Consider the following 21,224-nt stretch of genomic DNA (forward strand, 5'->3'; position numbering starts at 1 on the left):
CCCCACTCCTCCAAGGATGTGTGTGGGAGATTCAAATATTTTATCCATTATTACCACAATCACAATAGTCACTGTCCTAATTAATATTGTCATCGATATTCAACAGAATTACAAGCTTTACCACCAACATCATCCCCATCCCCTGCATCTGAGTGCTTCTATGCTACCAGCTCAGTATCGCAGTTTTCAATTACATCATCCCATATAGTTTCTGCCACGGTTAAGACCAGTTTCTGTCTACAAGGGTAAGCATCCATTTTTATACTCTTGGAGTTTGAATTAGGGAACAGGAGTAGGACTTGAGTCAGTAATCGTTTTTTAATCATGACTATACTTTAGGAATGCCAACTCCCTCGATGGGAGCATTAGTAACAAAAATACATCCTGAAGTTGCATTAACATCAGGTGCACAGCTAGAGTCCTCAGGACGATTGGGTCATTTTTGTTTTAATCCAGTTGATGTATCTTGATACCTTTGTATAAACAGGTATTACGTCGCAGTCATAGTCTCCTACTCCCAAACTCATGCCCGTCATATACCAGACGTCCCTATACTTTGTGACGAAGGGGCTTCCTCTGGTTAAGTAACACAGTGGGTCTGCCAGTTCTTCGAGACCTGCGCAAAACATTCGATGTACAACAGGGAAGTGCTGCAAGCCCACACATTTGGAATGTTTGATAAAAGGAACATACGGGACGCTGAAAAGAACAGGGTGGTCGACACGGCCCTGCCTCAGTTTCCATCCACTAATGGCCCCAAATTCGGCGTTCATTAAAAAGAATTCAGCAAAGTCTGTTTCAGGAAGACAGATGGGAATGGTGTAGTTGTTAAACTCAATTGGTGTCTCTAACTTCAAGAGCGCAATGTCATTCTCAAAGGTAGCCTGGGAATACCTTGAATGAATGTGTATTTGACTGACATTATGGATTCGCTCATTGCCTTCATTCACCTCCAGGTTGTGCTCTCCTGCAAGAGAGAAGAAAAAAACTCCAAAGTAAATTTTCATCCTGCAGAAAGGTTCTCATAAAATGGTATCTTCCTGAGACATGATAAAACAAAAGTCGTTCTGTTTACGTAGGACCTTTCTCAACTGCTAGGTTTCCCAAAATATTTTACTCACCAATTTGTACATAACCAATTCCCACAAATGAAGTTAAAAACCACACAACACCAGGTTAAAAACCACACAACACCAGGTTAAACATCACACAACACCAGGTTAAACATCACACAACCCAGGTTAAAAACCACACAACACCAGGTTAAACATCACACAACCCAGGTTAAACATCACACAACACCAGGTTATAGTCCAACAGGTTTAATTGGAAGCACACTAGCTTTCGGAGCGACGCTCCTTCATCAGGTGGTTGTGAAGGACACAATTGTAAGACACAGAATTTAAAGCAAAAGTTTACAGAATTTGCTATCAATTCTGTGTCTTACAGTCATGTACTCCATAACCACCTGATGAAGGAGCAGTGCTCCCGAAAGCTAGTGCTTCCAATTAGACCTGTTGGACTATAACCTGGTGTTGTGTGATTTTTAACTTTGTATACCCCAGTCCAACACTGGCATCTCCAAATCATGCCCACAAATGGGCTGGCACAGTGGCTCAGTGGTTAGTACTGCTGCCTCACAGCACCAGGGTCCCAGGTTCAATTCCAGCCTTGGGCAACTGGGTGGAGTTTGCACATTCTCCCCGTGTCTGCGTGGGTTTCCTCTGGGTGCTCCGATTTCCTCCCACAGTCCAAAGATGTGCAGGTCAGGTGAATTGGCCAGGCTAAATTGCCCGTAGTGTTAGGTGCAATAGTCAGAGGGGAATGGGTCTGGGTGGGTTACTCTTCAGAGGGTTGGTGTGGACTGGTTGGGCCAAAGGGCCTGTTTCCACACTGTAGGGAATCTAATCTCACAGTCCAAAATGTGCAGGTTAGGTGAATTGGCCATGCTAAATTGCTCGTAGTGTTAGGTGAAGGGGTAAATGTAGGGGAATGGGTCTGGGTGGGTTGCTCTTCGGAGGGTCGATGTGGACTTGTCAGTAAGCTAATCTAAATGAAAGAATGACACCTGACTGGATAAACTGCTTTAAGTGGTGGTGTTTGAGAGAGTAATACAGTTTTGGACAGAACACTGGGAGAGTACTCCCTTCTGGATAGGGAGACTAAACCAGGACTGGGGAGCAGGAAATAGCTATCATTTTAAAACCTGCAGCAGAATGTTTGAATGTGTACTATATTGATAAATATTACAACAGTAAAATCAAAATAGAATTTACTGCATGTTCTGTCACCAAAGTCTTATGTGACCAAAGGGCTGCAGTCTCATTAGAGAGAAACAACTGGCGATAATTTAACCTGAGGGTCACCATGCCTCTAGCAAGGGGAGAAGTTGAGAAGGCAAGACCCTCATGGTAAGCTCAGTCAGTGATGGGAATTGAACACACAGTCAGCATCATAGTGCAGCACCAGCCAACCATCCAAGCTAAACTGATTCCAATTTACAGCATTCAAACAGGCTATTTGAGCCAGTTGGAGTACACAGGTACTTATTTTCTGTAGAGGTCCCCCCTCCTCCCCCCACACCACATAAACCTTGACCTAATCTAATTCAGCTGGCATCATACAATGTATTTTGCCTCACTTTGTAATCTATGGTGTTTGGACACAAACTACCAGTTCTGGCTGACTTTCACTAACTCTACTGCTTAAGACAAGCTGAAAAATGTGTTGCTGGAAAAGCGCAGCAGGTCAGGCAGCATCCAAGGAGCAGGAGAATCGACGTTTCGGGCATGAACCCTTCTTCAGGAACGTCTTATGCCCGAAACGTCGATTCTCCTGCTCCTTTGATGCTGCCTGACCTGCTGCGTTTTTCCAGCAACACATTTTTCAGCTCTGATCTCCAGCATCTGCAGTCCCTCACTTTCTCCTGGTTAAGGCGTGTGTTGTTAATGGTTCAGTAGCTGACCAAGTCACACCGATTAGGCTCACAAACAACCAACAGTCAAAGGCAAAGGAGACATGATGCCAAATCTCAGGCAGTCCTCGATGGAGGAAAGGCGGAGAAAATAAAACAAAGTCTCGGTAAACACATCATCAAACTCAATTTGGTGTTGAAAAGGCAGAAACTAAAAATCGACAGAACTCACCCACCACAACTGTGAAGGAAGGCAACTGCTTTACACAGTCAGCTGAGGTTAGCACAAAATCCTCATTCAGAATGGCACCTGCACAGAATGTTTTGTTGTTATGGTTTAACAGCACCTAGGGCAGAAACATATAAGCCATCTTATCCCAGAAATACTGCAAGCTCAAATTTGTGAAGACTTGAGTTTCTGGTTGCAGTCTGGAATGTCAACCAGCGTTAAGACAACTTAGCCATCCACCTTATTTATCATTGTATTGGAATATCACTACCTAGGCTATCCTAGGGAATGGTAGCAGGCGAATGTATGGGAATGACGGCCAATACAATTAATCTGAGCTTCTGTTTTAGGCTTTTTTCTACTTTCTTAATAAGATTGGCAGGTAGCTCAGTGGTTAGCACTGCTGCCTCACAACACCAGGGACCTGGGTTCAATTCCTGCCTCAGGCGACTGTCTGTGTGGAGTTTGCGTGTTTTCCCTGTGTCTGCGTGGGTTTCCTCCAGGTGCTCCGGTTTCCTCCCACAGTCCAAAGATGTGCAGGTTAGGTGAATTGGCCATGCTAAATTGCCTGTAGTACTAGGTGCATTAGTCAGGGGTAAATGTAGGGTAGGGGAATGGGTGGGTTGCTCTTCGGAGGGTCGGTGTGGACTTGTTGGACCGAAGGGCCTGTTTCCGCGCGGTAGGGATTCTAATCTAATCTGTATAAAGCAGGTGACAGTCATTGGAGCAAGTCCTGTTTGAAGCCTTGGTTAATGTTGCTGCATTTTTAATACTGTTATACTCAAGTTGGCAAGGGGAGCTCAGACAAGCTGCCTTCAAACTGTGTCTTCACATCAATACCCCAAATATTCCTTGATCTGCGATGAGGCAGAACAGGATGACAAGAGGATCACACCAGCCAGACTGCACTGAAATAAGAAAGTTACTCCCCCTTCAGAACTGGTAATCACCACCCATCTTGGAACAAGTAACTGAACAGTATGTCAGGTTGGCTCCAGTGAAGCAGGATTTTCTGGTTTGATTCAGTCTCAGAATTTTCGATATACATGTGGATGAATGTTTGAAGCTCCCTGTAAGGCTCACCTGATATTTAGGTCAAATGCTGAGAAGAGGTTGCTCAGAAAGCCCACAGCGTTTGCTGAGTATGATGGGTTTGATCAGACCGTTAGTCTAGCTGAAAATGTGTTGCTGGAAAAGTGCAGCAGGTCAGGCAGCATCCAAGGAACAGGAGAATCGGTGTTTCGGGCATGAGCCCTTCATCAGGAATGAGGAAAGTGTGTCATGCAGGCTAAGATAAAAGATAGGGAGGAGGGACTTGGGGGAGGGGCGTTGGAAATGTGATAGGTGGAGGGAGGTCAAGGTGAGGGTGATAGGCCGGAGTGGGGAGGGGGCGCAGAGGTCAGGAAGAAGATTGCAGGTTAGGAAGGTGGTGCTGAGTTCGAGGGTTGGGACTGAGACAAGGTGGGGGGAGGGGAAATGAGGAAGCTGGAGAAATCTGCATTCATCCCTTGTGGTTGGAGGGTTCCGAGGCGGAAGATGAGGCGCTCTGCCTCCAGGTGTCATGTTGCTATGGTCTGGCGATGGAGGAGTCCAAGGACCTGCATGTCCTTGGAGGAGTGGGAGGGGGAGTTGAAGTGTTGAGCTACGGGGTGGTTGGGTTGGTTGGTCCGGGTGTCCCAGAGGTGTTCTCTGACACGTTCTGCAAGTAGGCGGCCTGTCTCCCCAGTATAGAGGAGGCCACATCGGGTGCAGTGGATGCAGTAAATGATGTGTGTGGAGGTGCAGGTGAATTTGTGGCGGATATGGAAGGATCCCTTGGGGCCTTGGAGGGAAGAAAGGAGGGAGGTGTGGACGCAAGTTTTGCATTTCTTGCGGTTGCAGGGGAAAGTGCCGGGAGTGGAGGTTGGGTTGGTGGGGGGTGTGGACCTGACGAGGGAGTTGTGGAGGGAGTAGTCTTTTTAGAACGCTGATAGGGGAGGGAAGGGAAATATATCCCTGGTGGTGGGGTCCTTTTGGAGGTGGCGGAAATGACGACGGATGATACGCTGTACATGGAGGTTGGTGGGGTGGTAGGTGAGGACCAGTGGGGTTCTGTCCTGGTGGTGATTGGAGGGCCGGGGCTAAAGGACGGAGGAGCGGGAAGTGGAGGAGATGTGGTGGAGGGCATCGTCGATCATGTCTGGGGGGAAGTTGCGGCCTTTGAAGAAGGAGGCCATCTGGGTTGTTCGGTATTGGAACTGGTCCTCCTGGGAGCAGATGCGGTGGAGACGAAGGAATTGGGAATATGGGGAGGAGGTGGGAGGAGGTATAGTCTAGGTAGCTGTGGGAGTTGGTCGGCTTATAGTAAATGTCTGTGTTGATTCGGTTTCCCGAGATAGAAATGGAGAGGTCTAGGAAGGGGAGGGAGGAGTCTGAGATGGTCCAGGTGAATTTGAGGTCGGGGTGGAAGGTGTTGGTAAAGTGGATGAACTGTTCAACCTCCTCATGGGAGCACGAGGCAGCGCCGATAAGGTCATCGATGTAGCGGAGGAAAAGGTGGGGTGTGGTGCCAGTGTAGCTGCGGAAGATGGACTGTTCCACATATCCAACAAAGAGGCAGGCATAGCTGGGGCCCATGTGGGTGCCCAGGTCTATCCTTACTTCCATAATGTACTGTTCGATAGTTCACACAGCTAAAGACCATTTGTGTTTTCACAGGGTCATCGAGGTTTGAGCTATAAGGAAAGGCTGGGTAGGCTGGGGAGTTTTTCACTGGAGTGTAGGAGATTGAAAGGTGACCATAGAGGTTTATAAAATCATTGAGGTGGGGGGGGGAAGGGGGTGGGGGGGGGCGGGGGGGGTGGGGTGGGGGGGGGCAGTCATGGATAGGATTCGTTGCAGGTGTCTTCTCCCTTGGTTTGGGGATTTCTACATGAGGAGACACATCTTTAAGGTGAGAGGAGGGAGCTTTAAAACAAAAGTGAGGGACAAATGTTTACACAGAGGGTGGTTTGCATGTTGAATGAACTGCTGAAGTGGTGAATGAGGCACAATTACAATGTTTAAAAGACACTTAGATCAGGAAGTGAATAGGAAAGGTTTGGAGGGATATGGGCCAGGAGCAGGTTTAGTTTGGGAACAAGGGCAGCATAGACTGTTTGGAATGAAGGGTCTGTTTCTGTGCTACTTGACTATCTCTGGTACAGATAAAGCCCCTTCAGCTGATAGTGCCTGTGCAGTTTAGCACAGGCTGTTTTCTAGTACTTGGCCATAGCCGTGTATGCCTTCACCCCTCCCAACCGATAGCCTGAGGGGAGTGGTGAACCAAAGGGGTGTCCGGTAGAGCACTTCAAATGATGAACCTCCTGCTCCTTGGAAGTGGACTCCACTGGGACAGTGCACTTACTGAGATGAGGCTAATTTCAACTTTGTCATTTGGGAACTAGATAATAAATCGGGTTAGGAGTAGGTCATTTGGGCCTTCACTTCTGCTGTGCCAGCTGCCTTGAGGCTGATGACCCCATCCGTAAGACACTGGGAGACAGTGAGGGCTGCAGATGGTGGAGGTCAGGGTCGAGAGCGTGGCACTGGGAAAGCACGGCAGGTCAGGCAGCATCCGAGGAGCAGGAGAATCGACGTTTCGGGCATAAGCCCTTTATCAGGAATGAAGGGCTTAGATCCATAAGGTACTCCACTAATTAATTTGCCAAGTTGAAAATGGCCCATTACTTCCTAACATTATTAACATTAGTTCATGTTAATCAGTCTGTCAATGCTATTATAACATCCATGTTCTCATCCTTTATGTAGCACTTTAGTCAAACACTGCTTCCATTTCAGCCAGCCATATGACTTTGTCGACCCTCAGTTTTCCCATGAGAGATGTTTTGTTAACTAGCTTCCAGTCCCCTTCCTTTCTTAAATAGAAGTGTAACATTTGCAGTTTTCCAGTTTGCTGAGACCATCTAGAAGCTGGGGAACTTAGGAAGCTGATGTTCTCCCTGTGCCAGCGTGTGTTTCTTCCAGATGCTCTTGTCTCCTCCCACAGTGGTTAGCACCTGCTGCCTCACAGCACCAAGGCCTTGCGTGACTGTCTCCACCCTCAGGCAACTCTCTGTGTGGAGTTTGCACATTCTCCCCGTGTCTGCGTGGGTTTCCTCCGGGTGCTCTGGTTTCCTCCCACAGTCCAAAGATGTGCAGGGTTGGTGAATTGGCCATGCTAAATTGCCCACAGCGTTCAGGGATGTGTAGGTTAGGTGAATTAATCAGGGGTAAATGTAGAGTAATAGGGGAATGGATCTGGGTGGGTTACTCTTAGGAAGGTCGGTGTGGACTTGTTGGGCCGAAGGGACTGTTTCTATACTGTAGGGATTCTATGAGCCCAAGCAGGTTAGGTGGATTGGCCATGTTAAATTGCCCATTGTGTCTGGGGGTGTGCAGGCTAGATGTATTAGCCATGGGAAATACAGGGTTACAGGGATAGGTAGGTGGCTGGATCTGTTTTGGGAGACTGTTCAGAGGGTCAATGAGGAGTCAGGCTGAATACCCTGCTTCCATACTGTCAGGATTCTATAATTCTATAACCGGTACATCCACTATCTTTGCAGCCACTTCTAAGAGTCATTTGCAGGCCACTGGAACCTGGGGACGTGTAAGCCTTTAGACCCTCTGGCTTTCCTAGTATCCTTCCTGTAAGGAGTTTAAGTTGCTACCTTTTACTTCTTGATTTTTTTGGTTTTTCTTTTACTATTCCTGGGCTGCCTTCTGTGCTTTCTGATGTAAAGGCATCAACAAAATCCAAAGTTTGATGAACAACTCTGAATTTCCTTATTTTTCATGATTACTCATCTACTAAAGACCAGATGTTTATTTTAATCACACCCTCATAAATAACTGCAGAAGCTTTTACCATCTGCTTTTATATTTATTGTTAACTTACACTCAATCTAATTTCTCCATTTTTTAAAAGCCATTCTTTGTCGGGTTTCTTAAATTCCTAAGCTACTATTAATCATTGCAGCATGCTTTAAGTTTAATGCCACCCTAACGTTCTTACTTAACTATGAATGTTGTAACCTTCTGGTGGAGTCCTTCTCTGTGTAATATATCTTTGTCAAAAGTTAATGAATACCTCCTTAAATGTCTGTATTGTTTACTAATTGTCATAATCTTTTAACCTATTTTTCAAGTTCACTATAATTTTGTGGGCGGCACGGTGGCACAGTGGTTAGCACTGCTGCCTCACAGCGCCAGAGACCCGGGTTCAGTTCCCGCCTCAGGCTGTATGGAGTTTGCACATTCTCCCCGTGTCTGTGTGGGTTTCCTCCAGGTGCTCTGGTTTCCTCCCACAGTCCAAGGATGTGCAGGTCAGGTGAATTAGCCATGCTAAATTGCCCACAGCGTTCAGGGATGTGTAGGTTAGGTGAATTAATCAGGGGTAAATGTAGAGTAATAGGGGAATGGATCTGGGTGGGTTACTCTTAGGAAGGTCGGTGTGGACTTGTTGGGCTGAAGGGCCTGTTTCCACACTGTAATGTAATAATCAGTTCTACCTTGAAGTTGCATGTAGCTAAATTTAATATTTCCAACTGTAGAGAAACATTGGAGAAGGAAGCTGCTCGGAAAATAGCAAGAGGAGCAACTTTGTAAGTGTGATGATAAGTTGGAAAATATGCCTGGATTCCAACAATGACTTGGTTCTGTTAATTTTTCAGCTTTGTAGTGTGGGGTTCAGTCACTGAAGAAAACAGTTGGGGCAAGGGGAGGGTTGGAATGGATCCACTGTCTACACACCCCACTGCACCAAGTGCAAGAAGACCAGGTGCTATCCCAAGGCAAAACGTGGATGGTTCAGGAACTGCCCTGTGTCTGCCCTGCCACGAGGAGGATAAAAGGGTGCAGGAGCGAGAACACAGCTTGGACTGACAGTACCACAGTGCCTTATTGTGCCTCACGTACTCACCTGCCAAGGGTATTCACCTCTCCTACTCTGGCCATCATCAATCACCCTGAGGCTCCAATCTGTGGCTTCAGTCGACGAAGTGACCATCACTTTTCCGCACGGATAAGGCACTGTGAAATGCGAAAGAGTCAGTGCTCGGGTTAGAATTGTGGCAATGGCTCGAATGTCCCATTTCACCTGCTCCTCCCCCAGAAGCAGCATGACTTTGGAGAGGAGTTTGACCCTTCTCTGTTTCCCTTCTCCCTTACAACCTTCGTGTCTCCCCCATCTCCCTTGCCACTTCCTTTGGAGCCTATGTCGCCACTTCTCCCACCTGCCTTGATAGCTCTCTGCCCCTCCAATATCCCTTGAAACCTCCAATCTCCCATGACCCTTGGATCAGATAGATGGACAGTTGCCTTGTCGAAAAGGCAACCCCCCACCTCCCCCTCCTTAGCGAGAAAGCTGGTATCAACCGTGGCCAATTGACATTGGCTCCCAGATCTCAGTCCCCTTCCACTCTAGGGCCCCCCTGCAATCAATGGATTAATCAGCAGGCACTGAAGGGGCAAACACCGTGCAATTAGAGGAACATGGTCACCCTTTGTGAGTACAGTTTCCAGGTATTTTGGGGACTTCTGGAAGCCACAGGGATAGACAAGGAGAATGAGAACGACTGGATTGCCTTACAGAGAGCTGTAACAGTCTCGGTGGGCTAATTGATCTCCATTTACATTGTTATGACTGAACTAAGGATCTGTCTCCTGCAGGGAGCACACGATGGCGTATGGGCCCTTTTAAATGTGGTCTTTTTAAAATTTAATTTAAGATTTGTGAACTCACTGAGGATGAGAAATAATGGATTGTCTGCAGGCTGGTATTGTACACCTATAATAGGTACAGAGAATCCGCACTAAATTGAATTGAATTTATTGACACGTGTAAAGCTTTGTCTTGTGAGCAATACAGGCAGATCACAGAGTTAAGTAGCATAGATAATAAATAATAGGTTAACAGCAGCAAAAACCAAAACACAGGTACAGGCGAATGCTAAGAGTTTGTGTGTCCATTCAGTGTATCGAAGGAGCTTCAAACCTGTGAGTTTAGATAAAACATAGTTATTAGCAATTTTTAAAAGTATGCTATTAAGTTTAAAGAGTGTAGGATGATTGCAGGAAATAGGAAACTTAGATCTGCATGCGGGAGCTCGCAATGAGTTGACCTGATCCGGCGCCATCTTGAAAATTCAATCTGGTCCCCTGCTGGTTCGACATGAGCTGGATTTGCTGCAGTTTAGGTGTATGTGGAATTGGCTGATGGTTTTCAGTGGGGTGGAAACTTTGGAGTGGGATATGTCCTTTGCATAATTTGATGGTCACAGTTTGTCCTCACAGAAGCCATCCAGAGAGGAAAGCAAGGTTAGACGTTAGATTGGACACACGGAATGGTGTAGAGGAGCCAGTGTTGGACTGGGGTGGACAAAGTTCGAAATCACACCACACCGGGTTATCGTCCAACAGGTTTAATTGGAAGCACTAGCTTTTCGAGTTTTTCCCTTCATCAGGTAGCTATGGAGCAGGACCATAAGACACGGAATTTATAACAACAGGTTATAGTATCATGCAACTAAAATGATATATTGAACGCACCTAAATGGCTGTTAATTCTTTCATCTTTTAGAATGGGTTGCAGGGTTCAGTTCATTAATATGTAAAACCCAGAACTTCTTTTAAGTCACATGCTTGAGAATAACTTCATGTTTTTTAAAGGAAGGTGATATCTCAGCTCAGACATTGCATTAAAGGTGTAAGGTTAGAGTCTGTCTGTGTCCCAATCTTGAGTCAGACTGGTTCTATTTCCAAAGTGGATATATAAAATGCTACATGGATTGCCAGCCTACATTGACTACCTGCAGATTGTGCATTTTTTGAGTAAAATAGAATGCACCTGCAAATGTATTTCTGCAAATACAAGTTCACCCCCATTGACTTATGTGTGTGTACATGTGCAGGAGAGAGAGAGTGAGTGTATACATTTGAGTGTGTGAGTGTGAGCTCATGTGAGAGTGTGTTTGCACATGTACATGTGTGTGTGTGTGTGTGTGTGTGTGTGTGTCTGTGTGTCTGTGTAGAGTGCAATGGGGTCACCTGTAATGTGACATGAACCCAAGGTCCTGGTTGAGGCCATCCTCATGGGTATCGAACTTGACTATCAGCCTCTGCTCGGCCATTTTGCATTATTACCTGTCCCTAAGTCAGTCTTGGAGGATGGTCACCCAAAGATCCGAGGCCGAATGTTCCAGACCGCTGAAGTGTTCCCTGAATGGGAGGGAGCACCCCTGGCTAGTGATTGTTGTGCGGTGTCCATTCATCCGTTGATTTTGCCTCTGCTCAGTCTCGCCAATGTACCATGCCTCGGGGCATCCTTGCCCCTAGCGTATGAGATAGACAACATTGGCCAAGTCACATGAGTACCTGCTGCGTACATGATGGGTGTGTCCCCATGAGTAATGGTGGTATCCACTCTGACACTCTGACACGTCTTGCAGCGTCTGCCGTGACAGGGTTGTACAGTGTTGTGGTCAATGTTGCCCTGGAGGCTGGGCAGTTTGCTGTGAACAATGGTCTGTTTAGAGGCAAGAAGTGGAGGCATAGGGAAGGTCTTGGTGAGGTGCTCATCCTCATCGCTAATGCGTTGCAGGCTGCAAAGAACGTGGCGTAGTTTTTCAGCTGCCAGGAAGTATTGGACAACGAAGGGTACCCTATCGGTTGCTTCCTGTGCCTGTTTCCTGAGGACGTCATTACGGTTTCTAACTGTGGCATGTCGATGAGTTGAGCATCGTACCCCGTTCTTATGAGGGCATCCTTGAGCATCTTCAGGTGTCCATCACATTCCTCATCATCTGAACAGATCCTGTGTAACATTGTGAAGTTACCCATGGGTTTTGCAGTAGAGTGAGGTACTGAGGTGCCCGTTCTTGATGGAAATGCATGGTAGGATGAAGCTTGGTGACATCACTGTGTAGCTGTTTCAGTGACTCCTCACCATGGGTCCAGAGGAGTCAATGGGGTCCAAAATGGACCCTGCTGGTCTTGCGGCAGACAAGGAGGAATTCATCAGACGAATGAGACTCCGGGAATTCTTCCAAGATGTCAGCAGTGATCCCAACGAGGCAACCGAGGAACCGGAACAGTCATTAGAGAGATTCATAGAGGAGCGACCAAAGAAGGAGTCTATTTGGACCCCTCCAGGGGGCCACTGCCCTGGGCTTGACATGTATGCTCAAACCCTCAGGAAATGTGGAAATGCCAGGTTCATCAGCTGTACCCACAAGGTAGAGTGAAACATCACCCAATCACAACGCAACACCATCCAGGCTCTCACAACCAATCACAACATTGTCATCAAACCAGCAGATAAAGGAGGAGCCATCATCATTCAGAACAGAACAGACTACTGTAAGGAAGTATATCGACAACTGAACAACCAGGAACACTACAGGCAACTACCGGCCGATCTGACCAAAGACCATACCCATTAACTAAACAGATTGATCAAGACTTTTGATCCAGTCAGGCAGAGGTACCTACACACTCTCATCCAGTATAATGTTCCATGTAGGGAACTTCTGCTGCCTTCCGAAGATACACAAAGCCAATACACCAGGACGTCCCATTGTATCAGGCAGTGGGACCTTGTGTGAGAACCTCTCTGGCTATGTCAAAGGCATCTTGAAACCCCATTGTACAGGGGATCCCCAGCTTCAGTCGTGACACTACGGATTTCTTACAGAAACTCAGCACCCACAGATCAATCAAACCGGGAACATTCCTCGTCACAATGGACGTTTCCGCACTCTACACCAGCATCCCCCACAATGATGGCATCGCGGCAACAGCCTCAGTACTCAACACCAACAACTGCCAGTCTCCAAACACCATCCTACAACTCATCTGCTTTATCCTCGACCACAACGTCTTCACCTTTGACAACCAGTTCTTCAGCCAGACACACGGAACAGCCATGGGGAACAAATTTGCACCCCAATATGCCAACATCTTCATGCACAAGTTTGAACAAGACTTCTTTGCTGCATTGGACCTCCATCCAGCACTACACACCAGATATATTGACCACATTTTCTTCCTCAGGATCCATGGCGAGGAGTCACTGAAATAACTTCACAGTGATACCAGGAAAAACACAGCAGGTCAGGCAGCATCGGAGGAGCAGGAGAATCAACGTTTTGGGCATAAGCCCTTCATCAGGAAACCCTTCATCTTCAGAAGGGCTTATGCCTGAAACATCGATTCTCCTGTTCCTTGGATGCTGCCTGACCTGCTGCGCTTTTCCAGCAACACACTCTCGACTCTGATCTCCAGCATCTGCAGTCCTCACTTTCTCCACAGTGATATCAACAAGTTTCATCCCACCATTAGACTTACCATGAACTACTGTTTAGTATTTGTCTCCTTCTTGGACACACGCATCTCCATCTCAGTAACTCACTCTAGCGCAAACCCCTGGATAACCTCACGATGCTGCACTTCTCTAGCTTCCACCTGAAACATATTAACACAGCCACCCCCTAAGAAGCAATCCCTACACACACACAGGATCTGGTCAGATGGGGAGGAACATGACAGACACCTGAAGGTGCTCAAGGATACCCTCATAAGAACAGGGTTTGATGCTCAACTCATCGATCACCAGTTCCGATGTGCCACAGTGTGTGAGAAACTGTAATGATCACCTACACCCATGCACACCCCCCTCTCACAGGCTTATACCCCATCACACTCACACACTTTACCAAGCTTGCACACACACAAACACACACTCTGTCACATGCACTCACACACTCTCTCTCTCAAGCAAACCCACACACACGTAAGTCAATGGGGGTGAACTTGTATTTGCAGAAATACATTTGCAGGTGCATTCTATTTTACTCAAAAAATGCACAATCTGCAGGTAGTCAATGCAGGCTGGCAATCCATGTAGCATTTTATATATCCACTTTGGAAATAGAACCAGTCTGACTCAAGATTGGGATACGTACAGACTCTAACCTCACACCTTTAATGCATTGTCTGAGCTGAGATGTCACTTTTTTATATAAAACCTTAAGTTATCTCACGGAAGTGACTTAAAAGAGATTTACACATGAATGAAGTGAAACCTGCAACCCATTCTAAAAGACTTAACAATAATTAAGGTTTGTTCAATATATGATTTCAGTTGCATGACACTGTAATCTTTGGCGATAAAGTCTTTACAGCGATCTGATGAACGAGCAGCGCTCTGAAAGCTAGTGCTTCCAAATAAAGCTGTTAGACTGTAACCTGGTGTTGTGTGATTTTTAACATGAAGTGGAGCAGGATCAGAGTCTTTTCAGCTGGTCTTTCATTGACACAATGGCTGCACCATGTGGCTTTTGAATTAGTCGCAATTCAGCTGTGATCAGGTGCCACAGGGTTTATTAGATCAGGACTGTTATGAGTTGCTTCAGGAGAGAGGAAAGCAAAATGGGGGTGTAATTGTACCAAGTTCTGAGTGACATAGGATAGATAGGGAGGAATGTTTCCTCTCCATGGAGAGATCAGGACCAGGGTGCACTGCTTTTATGCTTTTGATTCCTGAAGAAGGGCTCAGGCCCGAAACGTCGATCCTCCTGCTCCTTGGATGCTGCCTGACCTGCTGCGCTTTTCCAGCAACACATTTTCAGCTCTGATCTCCAGCATCCGCAATCCCCACTTTCTACTGCACTGCTTTTATGTCAGGATCGGGAGGTGTGGAGGGGCGGGGTGGGTGTGGGGGTTGTGGGGGGGGGGGGGGGGGGGAGGTGATTAGTGGTGGTGGTGGTGGTGGGGACTATCTGGAACTTCCTCCAGATCTCCTTCGAATCCTCCCACTTCTTCCAGACCAAAGGGGTAGCCATGGGCCCACATATGGGCCCCAGCTTTGCCTGTATCTTTGTTGGCTACGTAGAACAGTTGATCTTCCGTAATTACACCGGCACCACTCCCCACCTCTTCCTCCGCTACATTGATGACTGCATTGGCGCCACCTCGTGCTCCCGTGAGGAGGTTGAGCAATTCATCAACTTCACCAACACATTCCACCCTGACCTTAAATTTACCTGGACCATCTCTGACACCTCGCTCCCCTTCCTGGACCTCTCCATCTCCATTAGTGACGACCGACTTGACACTGACATTTTTTACAAACCCACTGACTCCCACAGCTACCTGGATTACACCTCTTCCCACCCTACCTCTTGCAAAAATGCCATCCCGTATTCCCAATTCCTCCGCCTCCACCGGATCTGCTCCCAGGAGGACCAGTTCCACCACAGAACACACCAGATGGCCTCCTTCTTTAGAGACCGCAATTTCCCTTCCCACGTGGTTAAAGATGCCCTCCAACGCATCTCGTCTACATCCCGCACCCCTGCCCTCAGACCCCACCCCTCTATCCGTAACAAGGACAGAACGCCCCTGGTGCTCACCTTCCACCCTACAAACCTTCGCTTCAACCAAATCATCCGCCGACATTTCTGCCACCTCCAAAAAGACCCCACCATCAGGGATATATTTCCCTCCTCACCCCTTTCCGCCTTCCGCAAAGACCGTTCCCTCCGTGACTACCTGGTCAGGTCCACACCCCCTACAACCCACCCTCCCATCCTGGCACTTTCCCCTGCCACCGCAGGAACTGTAAAACCTGCGTCCACACCTCCTCCCTCAACTCTATCCAAGGCCCTAAAGGAGCCTTCCACATCCATCAAAGTTTTACTTGCACATCCACTAATATCATTTATTGTATCCGTTGCTCCCGATGTGGTCTCCTCTACATTGGGGAGACTGGGCGCTTCCTAACAGAGCGCTTTAGGGAACATCTCCGAGACACCTGCACCAATCAACCAAACCGCCCCGTGGCCCAACATTTCAACTCCCCCTCCCACTCTGCTGAGGACATGGAGGTCCTGGGCCTCCTTCACCGCTGCTCCCTCACCACCAGACGCCTGGAGGAAGAACGCCTCATCTTCCGCCTCGGAACACTTCAACCCCAGGGCATCAATGTGGACTTCAACAGTTTCCTCATTTCCCCTTCCCCCACCTCACCCTAGTTCCAAACTTCCAGCTCAGTAACTGTCTCCTTGACTTGTCCGACCTGCCTATCTCCTTTTCCACCTATCCACTCCACCCTCTCCTCCTTGACCTATCACCTTCATCCCCTCCCCCACTCACCCATTGTACTCTATGCTACTTTCTCCCCACCCCCACCCTCCTCTAGCTTATCTCTCCATGCTTCAGGCTCACTGCCTTTATTCCTGATGAAGGGCTTTTGCCCGAAACGTCGATTTCGCTGCTCCTTGGATGCTGCCTGAACTGCTGTGCTCTTCCAGCACCAATCCAGAATCTGGTTCCCAGTATCTGCAGTCATTGTTTTTACCTCAAACCCTATGAATGCCTCCATACCACAGAAGGACATAGAGTTATAGAGGTCTCCAGCACGCAAACTGGCCCTTCAGCTCAACCTGACTGTGCCATCCAGTTTTCACACTTACATTAGTCCCATTTGCCTGAGTTTGCTCCATAATCCCTCGATGAGGTAAAAACAATGACTGCAGATGCTGGAAACCAGATTCTGGATTAGTGGTGCTGGAAGAGCACAGCAGTTCAGGCAGCATTCAAGTAGCTTCGAAATCGACGTTTCGGGCAAAAGCCCTTCATCAGGATATTATCTGGGCTGACACCAATTGTTAAAGTTAACCTGAGAATGTAACTTTTTTTTAAAAAGTTTTGTGATTTACAAATGAAAGAAGTGAAACTATCATGGTCATTCTAACAGATGGGAGACTTAACAAACAATCAAGGTTTATTTCAATGTATAATTTCAGTTACATCACACTGTAAACTTTTGCTATAAACTCTGTGTCTTACAATCGTATACTCCACAACCACCTGATGAAGGAGCAGCGCTCCGAAAGCTAGTGCTTCCAATTAAACCTGTTGGACTATAACCTGGTGTTGTGTGATTTTTAACGTTGTCCACCCCAGTCCAACACCGGCATCTCCAAATCATGCCCCATCCATGTACTTGTCCAGATATTTCTTAAATGTCGAAACTGTACTTACACCCACCACTACCTCTTGCAGCCTGTGTGAAAGGAACGTGCCCCTGGACCTTTTCGTATCTCTCCCTTCTCTCCTTAAACCTATGCTGTCTAGTTGTAGACTCCCTGACCCTGGGGAAAAGTTGTTGGCTCGCTCCCTAATCTGTGCCTCTTATGAGTTTATAAACCTCTATAAGGTCAGGTTCCCACGCTCCAGAGGGAAAAACAAAGTCCCGGCATATCGAACCTCTCCTTGTAACTCGGCTGCATTGCTGTGTGATGTGTTGTTACACTGAGTCTGTGATGGGTAGCAGGTTATCTCATTACTGCTACAAAGTAGAGCTAAACCCCAACTCCCTTCCAGTTCTGCAAGTCCGCACCCGGGGACAGGTCTAAGGTGATTTATGGAATCAAATGAAATGCAGGACATGACTAATCTTGAATCCGTACCTTCAGGAATACAGCTCTTTTCATCATCTCCAAGTTTATATCCTTGTGCACAGTGACAGACAATAATGCCATTATGTAGCTTGCAGAAGTGATCACAGCTTTGTCCATGTGATGAACAGTCAATGGGGCCTGAAATTCATAGAGTTATTCAGATCCATTAATTTACAATGCAGCTGGTTTAATTTCTAAATTGAAAGCTATGTATCATTATTTGAACTAGAGTCTTAGAGTCATAGAGATGTACAGCATGGAAACAGACCCTTTGGTCCAACCTGCCCATGCCGACCAGATATCCCAACCCAATCTAGTTCCACCTGCCAGCACCCGGCCCATATCCCTCCAAACCCTTCCTATTCATATACCCATCCAAATGCCTCTTAAATGTTGCAATTGTACCAGCCTCCCCCACATCCTCTGGCAGCTCATTCCATACACGTACCACCCTCTGTGTGAAAAACTTGCCCCGTAGGTCTCTTGTATATCTTTCCCCTCTCACCCTAAACCTATGCCCGCTAGTTCTGGACTCCCTGACCCCAGGAAAATTTACCTATTTACCCTATCCATGCCCCTCAGAATTTTGTAAACGTCTATAAGGTCATCTCTCAGCCTCCGACACTCCAGGGAAAACAGCCCCAGCCTGTTCAGCCTCTCCCTGTCGCTCAGATCCTCCAACCCTGGCAACGTCCTTGTAAATCTTTTCTGAACCCTTTCAAGTTTCACAACATCTTTCCGATAGGAAGGAGACCAGAATTACATGCAATATTCCAACAGTGGCCTAATCAATGTCCTGTACAGCAGCAACATGACCTCCCAACTCCTATACTCAATATTCTGACCAATAAAGGAAAGCATACCAAACACCTTCTTCACTATCCTATCTACCTGCGACTCCACTTTCAAGGAGCTATGAACCTACACTCCAAGGTCTCTTTGTTCAGCAACACTCCCTAGGACCTTACCATTAAGTGTATAAGTCCTGCTAAGATTTGCTTTCCCAAAATGCAGCACCTCTCATTTATCTGAATTAAATTCCATCTGCCACTTCTCAGCCCATTGGCCCATCTGGTCCAGATCCTGTTGTAATCTGAGTAACCCTCTTCGCTACAAAGATCAACGTTGTGGGAAGTCCCTAACTGTGCCCTCAGATTCTTCATGACGTGCCACTGCCTCAAATACAGGGCTGCCTTGTAATACCCACCTACAGGAAGCTCCAAGGTACAACTCTCTCCCCCAAGCTATCTTATCAAAAAATCTACCAGTGCCACAGCACCAAGTAAAGCAAAGAGTTGACCATCAAAGATATAATCTGTAGGAGAAATGTATATCATCTCTTTAGTTACTGGTTTCTCCATGCTGCTTTGTCAAGTGTTTGATCACTTTTAGATGAACCTAACTTCTAGATTGACGGGAGGTGATTGCCCATTTCCTGTGGTCTGTGTTGGTTTCCTCTGGGTGCTCTGGTTTCCTCCAGCAGTCTAACATGTGCAGGTTAGGGCGGAATTGGCCATGCTAAATTGCCCCATCGTGTCCAGTGACATACAGGCTAGGTGGGTTAGCCATGGGAAATGCAGGGTTACAGGGATAGTTCAGGAGGTTGGGGCGGGGGTGTGTGTGTGTGTGTGTGTGTGTGTGTGTGTGGGTCTTGTGAAACACTGTCAGTGCAGACCTGATGGGCTCAATGGCCTCTTTCTGCACTGCCATGATTTTATGATGCTAACTCCTCCAACAGTATGTGAAGAGTTGTCAAACCCAGCAACTAAATTGAACAAAGATGGACATTGCTGGAAAAGCTCAGCAGATCTGGCAGCACCTGTGGAGAGAAACCAGATTTAATGTTTCAGGTTGAGTGACAACCTGGAAAATGTCAGTTTACATGCAGAAGATAGGGTGGGGGGAGCGGGTAAGGAGTGAATATTAGGTGGAGCCCAAAAAAGAGAGAGAAAAGCACAGTAAAGGGCAGCATGGTGGCTCAGTGGTTAGCACTGCTGCCTCACAGCTCCAGGGACCACGGTTCGATTCCAGCCTTGGGCAACTGTCTGTGTGGAGTTTGCACATTCTCCCCGTGTCTGCATGGGTTTCCTCCGGGTGCTCCAGTTTCCTCCCACAGTCCAAAGATGTGAAGGTCAGGCGAATTGGCCATGCTAAATTGCCCATAATGTTAGGTGCATTAATCAGAGGGAAAAGGATCTGGGTGGGTTACTCTTCAGAGGGTCAGTGTGGACTGGTTGGGCTGAAGGGCCTGTTTCCACACTGTAGGGAATCTAATCTGAAACAGTTGGACAGAACTGTGATTCTGGAGTTACATGTAGGCCAGACTGGGTAAGGGTGGCAGATTTCCATCCCTAAAGGGCATTAATGAACCAGTTGGATTATGCCGGATGACAGTTTCATCGTCATAATTGCAGAAAATCCAGATTTATTAATTGAATTGTAATTCTACAAGTTGCTGTGACAGGTCGATATACCTTAGCGTTAGCCTGGGTCTCTGGATCACGAACGCGGTGATATTGCGTAATGCCAATGTCTTCCACCTTAACTGTGATAGAAAATTTATACTGCCATAGGGGAGGGAAGTTGTGGACAGGTGGGAATAGGACAAAAGCATTCAAAACAGTTTTGTATGATTGAAAGTTGATCAAAGAGTTGGGTTCTGGGTAAAATGCACAATCGGCTGTTGGTAGAGGCAAGGGGGGAGTCAGTGAAATCAGTGAAAGGGTGATGTTTTAATCCTCACTCTGGGAATTGGGGTCAGAGGGCTGGTGAGTGACTAATGCACCTCAGGAAAAGGGAGGACAATAAGCCAGGAAGCTACAAGCCAGTCAGCTTAGGGAAGTTATGAGAATCCATTATCAGGGATAAACAAAACTTCCACTTGGAAATCCATGGATTAATGGAGAGCCAATATGGATTTAAATGCAAATCATATCCGACTGACTCACTTGAATTCCCGGAGCCCACAGAAATTGTAGATCTAGATGGTGTATATACTGTCTGGACTTTGAGAAGGACCTTATTTAGAATATTAAAGCCCAGTAGTGGTATGGAATCAAAATTGGCTCAGTGACAGGAAGCAGGGAGGTTTTTTTCACTCTGGGAGATGTTCCTAGAAATCAAATATGAATCCATTATTAATTTCAATATTTATGGATGAACGAGACCCAGGTACAGGAAGCAGAAAATCCTTTAGTTTTTCATAAACCTTGTGCTAGTTTTGGGATGAAGTTTTGACTAAATCTTTCGCACAATTAATCAAATTTAAATATCAGAAATGCTAATAGATAATCTGGGACAGGGATTCTCTGCTGAATTCATCACCACAGCCAGCAATGGCTATCAGTGTCGTTAATCGTGATCCCTCAGATTAGATTCCCTATAGTGTGGAAGTAGGCCATTTGGCCCAACAAGTCCACACTGACCCCGTGAAGAGTAACCCACCCAGACGCATTCCACAACTCTATCCTTACCCCTGACTACTGAACCATGGGTAATTTAGCATGGCCAATTCACCTGACCTGCACATCTTTAGGCTGTGGGAAGAAACCGGAGCATCCGGAGGAAACCCACGCAGACACGGGGAGAATGGATGGTT

General features: G+C 46.9%; 1 protein-coding gene across 3 annotated transcripts in view; it reads right to left on the bottom strand.

Moving 5' to 3' along the window:
* Nucleotides 1-299: 299 nt before the first annotated feature.
* LOC140486089 (coagulation factor X-like) overlaps nucleotides 300-21,224 on the bottom strand; it is a 130,410-nt gene continuing 109,485 nt past the window's right edge. For all 3 annotated transcript variants that reach the window (XM_072584741.1, XM_072584740.1, XM_072584738.1), the window contains exons 6-9: nucleotides 17,636-17,764; nucleotides 9,085-9,194; nucleotides 3,147-3,261; nucleotides 300-967 (exon numbers count right to left, since the gene is read on the bottom strand). In XM_072584741.1, coding sequence (XP_072440842.1) covers nucleotides 423-967; nucleotides 3,147-3,261; nucleotides 9,085-9,194; nucleotides 17,636-17,764 — 899 coding nt within the window. In that variant the 3' untranslated portion in view covers nucleotides 300-422. The remainder of the gene's footprint in view (nucleotides 968-3,146; nucleotides 3,262-9,084; nucleotides 9,195-17,635; nucleotides 17,765-21,224) is intronic.

The sequence above is a fragment of the Chiloscyllium punctatum genome, chromosome 15 (genome assembly GCF_047496795.1).
Source record: "Chiloscyllium punctatum isolate Juve2018m chromosome 15, sChiPun1.3, whole genome shotgun sequence".
Classification (NCBI taxonomy): Eukaryota; Metazoa; Chordata; class Chondrichthyes; order Orectolobiformes; family Hemiscylliidae; genus Chiloscyllium; species Chiloscyllium punctatum.